General features: G+C 55.3%; 1 protein-coding gene across 1 annotated transcript; it reads left to right on the top strand.

The window, feature by feature from the left end:
* On the top strand, window positions 1–4,017 carry LOC135618070 (uncharacterized). Its single transcript, XM_065118972.1, has 3 exons — window positions 1–2,485; window positions 2,624–3,435; window positions 3,517–4,017. Exons 1-3 carry the CDS (start codon window positions 1–3, stop codon window positions 4,015–4,017), a joined length of 3,798 nt encoding a protein of 1,265 aa, XP_064975044.1.
* Window positions 4,018–6,618: the final 2,601 nt, after the last annotated feature.

The raw sequence follows: 6,618 nt of genomic DNA on the forward strand, positions 1-6,618 counted from the left end.
ATGGCGTTGCTCCTCGGGCTCAATCAGAAGGAGGACGAGCCCCTCTCCCATTTTGTGAACCGATTTATGACCCAAATCCATGGATTGTCGGACGCTCACCCCTCTTTCTTGATGCAGGCATTCATGATAGGCCTCCGACCCTCCAAATTCTTCTGGTCGCTCGTGGAGCGACCCCCCGTCGCGGTCCTCGAGATGCTCCAGCGTGCTAGTCAGTTTATCGCCGCGGAGACTTGGATGGCTGGAAGGCGGGAGGAACACAAAAAGGTTAAGTCAGAGCCGCCCCGACAGCAACAACCCGCCGCCTCTCGGCGAAAGTTGGACAGATCCGACCCAAGGCTTCCTCTTCCCGCCTTGAATTCGTCCCGGACTGAAATATTCCTACACGAGAAGGGGAAAGGGCTGCTCAAGGACCCTCGCCCGATGAGGAACCCACGGGAGCTCGCGGACCGATCAAGATATTGCCGATTTCATCGGCAACACGGGCACAACACTAAGCAATGCTACGAATTGAAGAAGCAAATCGAGGAGCTTATCCTCAGAGGACACCTCAGCCAGTACCTCCGGCTGAACAAAGAACAGTCTCCTCGCCCAGAGGGCCCCGTCGAGCGGCACATCGATGTGATAGCCGGGGGTCCCGCATTAGGAGGAGGCTCTACGTCAGGCAGGAAGGCGTATGCTCGAGCCGCCCCCGACGAAGCCTCGGGGCACGAGCCGGAGCCCGAGATTACCTTCCCAACCGGTGCTGCCGAGCAACCCAACCACGACGACGCCCTGGTGATATCCGCCAGGGTAGCCAACGCACATATGAGGAGGATCATGGTCGACACAGGGAGCTCGGCCGACATACTCTACTTCGACGCCTTTCAGAAGCTAGGCTTGGCCAGGAGAAACCTAAGCCCGATGTGTTCGGCGCTTACCGGTTTCACGGGAGATTCAATATCGCCCCTGGGGGCCATTACTTTGCCCTTGACTCTGGGGACCCCGCCGAGGTCGAAGACGGTGATAACCACTTTCCTGGTGGTTGACCTCCTTACCGCTTACAATGCCATACTAGGTCGGCCGACCCTCAACAAAGTCAGAGCGGTTGTCTCGACCTACTACCAGACCATTAAATTCCCGACTCACGATGGAGTCGGGGAAGCCACAGGAAGCCCCCGAGAATCCCGGCGGTGCTACCTTACCGCTGTATCATTGGGCAAGAAAACCAGGACCAAGTCACCCCTGGCAGATCCGTGGGAAACGAAAAAACTGACTCCTCATCCCCATCCGACGGGGTCCACCGTCGACATTCCCTTGATAGAAGCCCGACTAGACCAGACCGTGAAGATCGGATCGGAACTACCTGAGCAAGAACGGAAGCAATTCGTCGGTCTCCTACGGGAAAATGCCGACGTCTTCGCCTGGTCCCCATCGGACATGACGGGCGTCGACACAGGGATCGTGGAGCACCACCTCAACATCCCACTTGACGCCCGCCCGGTAAAACAAAAGGCCTGGCGCCAGGCTCCTGACCGACAGCGTGCAATACAAGAGGAGGTGGACCGGCTCCTAGCCGCGGGCTTCATAGAAGAAACCAAATATCCTCAGTGGCTATCCAATTTAGTTCTCGTGAAGAAACACAATGGAAACTGGAGAATGTGTGTCGACTACACCAGTCTCAACGATGCATGCCCTAAAGACTGCTACCCCCTCCCGAAGATCGACCAGCTGGTCGACGCAATGGCCGGTCACGCGCGACTCTCTTTTATGGACGCCTACTCAGGGTACAACCAGATCAGGATGGCGCCCGGAGACAGAGAGCACACGGCCTTCCTTACCAATCAAGGCGTGTACTTCTACAAAGTCATGTCGTTCGGGCTGAAAAATGCTGGGGCCACATACCAGAGAACGGTAAACAAGATGTTCTCACATCAAATAGGGAGAAACATGGAGGTCTACGTGGACGACATGATCGTGAAAAGCCAGGAGGCCGTAACACACGTAGCCGACCTGGCCGAGGCCTTCGCCACGCTACGCAAGTACGGCATGCGGCTTAACCCCACAAAGTGCGCTTTCGATGTCACATCCGGGAAGTTCCTCAGGTTCATCGTGCACGAGAGAGGAATCGACGCTAACCCGGAGAAGGTTCAAGCTATAATCAACATGCAGTCTCCCCGGACGGTTAAAGACCTGCAGCGACTTAACGAAAGAATTGTCGCTCTGTCTCGCTTCCTCACCCGATCGGGCGATCGCTGCCTCCCATTCTTCAAGGCGCTCAAGAGCCCGAAGAGCTTACAGTGGACACCAGAATGCGAGGAAGCTTTCAAACAAATAAAACAGCACATGGCCAGCCTCCCCCGGCTCGCCTCCGTCTCTCCGGGCGAGAAGCTAGGCCTCTACCTGGCGGCCTCCCAGCATGCAGTCAGCTCCATCCTGGTCAAGGAAAGCTCCGGCCAACAACTCCCGATCTACTACGTCAGCCACGTCCTAAGTGGACCTGAGGAGCGTTACCCACCGATAGAGAAACTCGCGCTCGCCCTGGTGCTCTCAGCTTGGAAGTTGCGCCCCTACTTCTAGGCACACCCGGTGGAGGTCATCACCGACCAACCCCTTCGACAGGTCTTAACAAAATTTGATGTTGCAGGACGGCTCCTCAAATGGGCAGTGGAGCTCGGCGAACATGACATAAGCTACTCGCCTAGGACCGCCATCAAGGCTCAGGTGGTAGCGGACTTCATTGCGGAGCTGACACAGCTGGAGAACGCAGATTTCGAACAAGCCCCAGAAGCTTGGACCCTGCACGTTGATGGCTCGGCGAACCCAAAGGGCGCCGGCGCAGGGCTGGTCCTCCTCGCCCCTGATGGACGCTCGTTCGAGCGATCCCTTCGGTTCGGATTCAAAGCCACCAACAACGAGGCGGAGTACGAGGCGCTCCTGGCAGGGCTGAAGCTGGCCCTCGAGATGCAGGTGGCCGCGATACGCGTCCTCACCGACTCGCAACTTGTGGCCGAGCAGCTCAACGGCGGATACGAGGTTCGGGACACGACCATGGCGAAATACCTGGCACGGGTAAGGGACCTAACCGCCAAGTTTCGCTATTTCACACTATCCAACGTTCCGAGGGAGGAGAACGAGCGGGCCGACGCACTAGCCAAGCTGGCGTCAAAACCGACCTCCGAAACATGGCCAGAGATCGAGGAGCTCCCTGCCCGCGTCGTCGAAATAGCAACTACAGCCCCAAGCGGCGCGCCAACCACATGGGTACAAGAGTTGCTGTGCTTCAAGCGAGATGGAACCCTCCCCCTCGACGAAGTCGCGGCTCGGCGCCTGCGTCGCACGCACGCGTGGTACACCGTGGAGTGTGGTCGCCTCTACAAACGGTCCTTCACCTACCCCCTCCTGCGATGCTTAGAGCCCGACGAAGCCCAGATGGTCCTAACCGAAACCCATGAGAGGGTATGCGGAGAGCATATCGGCGGGCGAACCTTGGCGCACAAGATACTCCGTTAAGGCTACTACTGGCCGACCGTGTCCCAGGACGCCAAAGCCTACGTTCGGCGGTGCAGTTCGTGCCAGCAGCACGCCCGCGCACCCCGACAGCCCGCGGTCCCGCTCAGTCCCATCGACTGCGCGTGGCCATTCACGCAGTGGGGTTTGGACCTGCTCGGGCCCTTCCCACTAGCCTCCGGACAACGGAAGTACATAATTGTGGGGGTGGACTATTTCACGAAGTGGGTCGAGGCCGAATCGCTAGCAACAATCACAGAACACCAAGTAGAGAAATTCGTGTGGAAGAACCTTGTAACTCGGTTCGGGTTGCCAAAGGCCATTATCACGGACAATGAACCTCAGTTTGCCGGCAGAAGATTCCGGGAGTTCTGTGTCGATAATGGCATCCAGCTGAAGTTCAGTTCGGTGGCCCATCCTCAGACCAACGGGCTAGCGGAGGTAACCAACCGGTCCATCCTGGATGGACTCAAAAGAAGAGTGACGGCAGCCCGATCGACCTGGACAGATGAACTCCCCAGCGTGCTGTGATCGCTACGCACCACCCCCAAAACCGCAACCGAAGAATCCCCATACAGCCTCGCGTTCGAAACTGAGGCTGTCCTGCCACCTGAGTGTTGGGAAATCATAGGGGGGGGCGACATCATATGCGCAGCGGAAGAACAAGAAAACAAAAATCCCCGATTCCCAAAAAGATTATCATCGTCGTGCGAAGATTGGTGCGCAAAATCCGCAAAAACACAAAACTGCGTATAGAGATTGTGTTACCTAGGGAGATCGTATATCCCTGTTTCCTTGCAGATCCTTAGGAGAGGGTGAAGGAGGTCAAGCGTCCTCCTCTCTAGCGGTGATCCACACAGCAGGGTTGCGACGACGCTCCTCAAAACTCCAGGCCTACTCTGAGGTGGAGAGGGAGAGGAGAATAGGAAGGGCAAGCAAAGACTCTAGCCTATGAGGCTGTGAATCCCTCCTATTTATAGAGATCCCGTGTCAAAACCCTAATGGGTCCTTTCCCTAGTGGGTATTGGATCTGCATCCAATAAGACAAGGGCTCCGTCGGATATCTCATATCCGAACCTCTACTCATCGCAATGCCTACCATATGTGTGTGACCCTCTAGGCCCAATATCGAGCTGGCCGTGAGTCATACCTGTCAGAACTCCTTCTAACTCAGTGAATTATTATCTCCGTAATAATTCACTCGACTCATCGACTACGGAAGTACTAGGCCACTACGCCGTAGTCCCCAGACGATACAGGGGAATCCAATCCATTGGACCTGTCTGTCCTCAGTTACCATGTACCTATAGTCCCTCATCCATCTAATATCCCAGAGACCGTATATCGAGCATGGTGCTGTCAGACCCATACGGTTTCTACTCGAGTCTCGCTCTAATCGGATTCTCCCGGAGAACTCTTTCTCTCTCAACCCGAATGACCCTGGCCAGGGATTTGTCTTAGCAAGAACACATGGGATATTCCTCTCATGATACCGAGAGTGGATGATCCTCTATCGACACTCAATAGCCCTCGTAAGGTCGACTACCACTCCCAATGACCAGCTGTACTAGATCTGGGAACAGCCAAACCTATAAGTCTGGTATCAAAGAGTGGAGCACTCATACAGGACATCCTTGGTGTCTCAAGTCTAAGAACCAGATACACCACTAGGACTACGGAATCGTTGTCTGACAATAAGACATCATCAACCATCCAGCATTCCGTAAGCGGATCAATCAGTGAACTCATTCTCCAATGAGCACCTGTACTGTATCCCTAGTGTCCCTACACGAGCAGCTATGAGACCAGCTGCATCCATCATATGGACGGGTATACAGCACACCAGTCTATCCGGTTATCACGATGTCCCTCTCGAGTAACCTATGACCGGGATTATTTAGGATATGTGTTTAAAGGTGAATCGATCTCATTATCGTGATCTCATCACGATCCGATTCCCATTGCACAAATCCAAGGACATCACAATATATATGCATTTATGCAATAGTTATAAAGTGATATACGCCAAAATATAATAAGCAAAAAGATTCTGTATCAAGTCACACGTGCCATCACTCACGTGATTGGCTTGCTGGGCACTTATGACTAGCACTGAGGTAGCCATCACCACCCTCCGAACACAAAGGTACGACGAGAAGGCTTCGGATGAAGGACTTCGAGTAGCCCTCGATCTGCTGGAAGAACGATGCGCCAACGCACATGTGAGAGCCCTTTCGTACAAAAGGGCGGTCGCAAAGATTTACAACCGAAGGGTGCGACCCCGATCCATCAAACTAGGCGACCTGGTCCTGCGAAGGACCGAGGTCAGCAACCCGACCAGGGCAAGAGGCAAGTTAGCTCCAAACTGGGAAGGCCCATACTGGGTGGCCGAAGTCATTAGAATCGGAACATTCCGACTCACCACAATGGCGGGTCATCCCCTGTCGAGGACTTGGAACGCCCAAAATCTCAAAAAATACTTTTCGTAAGGAAAAAACCTGGCTAAAGACAGAGCCGGACCAAGACCCAAACAATCTGCCTGAGAAGGGAAGGAACATGTTTATTCAAAAAGCAGGTTACAAAAAGTACAAAGATCATCACCCCTCAGGGGCATCTGGGCTGTCTTCGAAAGGAACACCGGATTGCATGCCGACGTCCAGGTCCTCGGGGAAGGAACCAAAGGGATCCTCCACAACCTCCGAGCCGGGGTTGCACACCTTAAAACGAGAAAGGGCAACCCGATACCCATACTCGTAAGAAACCCGCCCGGTCCGAACAAGGCCGAGCTGGAATCCCGGGGAGTCCTTGTAGTCCTCGATCAGCTTCTTGTCCCTCCCCGGCCTCTGGCGGATCTCGGCATCAAGAGCCTCTGAAGCTCCCCACGCCTCGGCTCGCGACTCCTCAAGGCGTCGGAGCAGCTCGAGGGAGTCCGCCCTCGCCGAACGAGCCTCGGCCACCGACGCTCTCAGACTCATCTGGAGCTCCGTATTACGCCCCTCCGACGTCTCCAGTCGCATCTGGAACTCTGCGGACCGCTCCGTGGATGCTTGGAGCTCCGACCGAAGGCGCACTGCCTCCGCCTCCAAGTCCAAGGCACACCGCTCGGCTGTCGCGACAGCCTCAGGGCCCGCT

The sequence above is a fragment of the Musa acuminata genome, chromosome BXJ2-7 (genome assembly GCF_036884655.1).
Source record: "Musa acuminata AAA Group cultivar baxijiao chromosome BXJ2-7, Cavendish_Baxijiao_AAA, whole genome shotgun sequence".
NCBI classification, from domain to species: Eukaryota; Viridiplantae; Streptophyta; class Magnoliopsida; order Zingiberales; family Musaceae; genus Musa; species Musa acuminata.

What these genes read in the sequence shown, in the direction of transcription:
- LOC135618070 (XM_065118972.1), top strand. Translation starts at nt 1, where the DNA reads ATGGCGTTGCTCCTCGGGCTCAATCAGAAGGAGGACGAGCCCCTCTCC. An exon ending in CCTAAGTGGACCTGAGGAGC is followed by an intron (nt 2,486 to 2,623) that starts GTTACCCACCGA and finishes TTGATGTTGCAG; the next exon opens with GACGGCTCCTCAAATGGGCA. An exon ending in TAACCGAAACCCATGAGAGG is followed by an intron (nt 3,436 to 3,516) that starts GTATGCGGAGAG and finishes ACCGTGTCCCAG; the next exon opens with GACGCCAAAGCCTACGTTCG.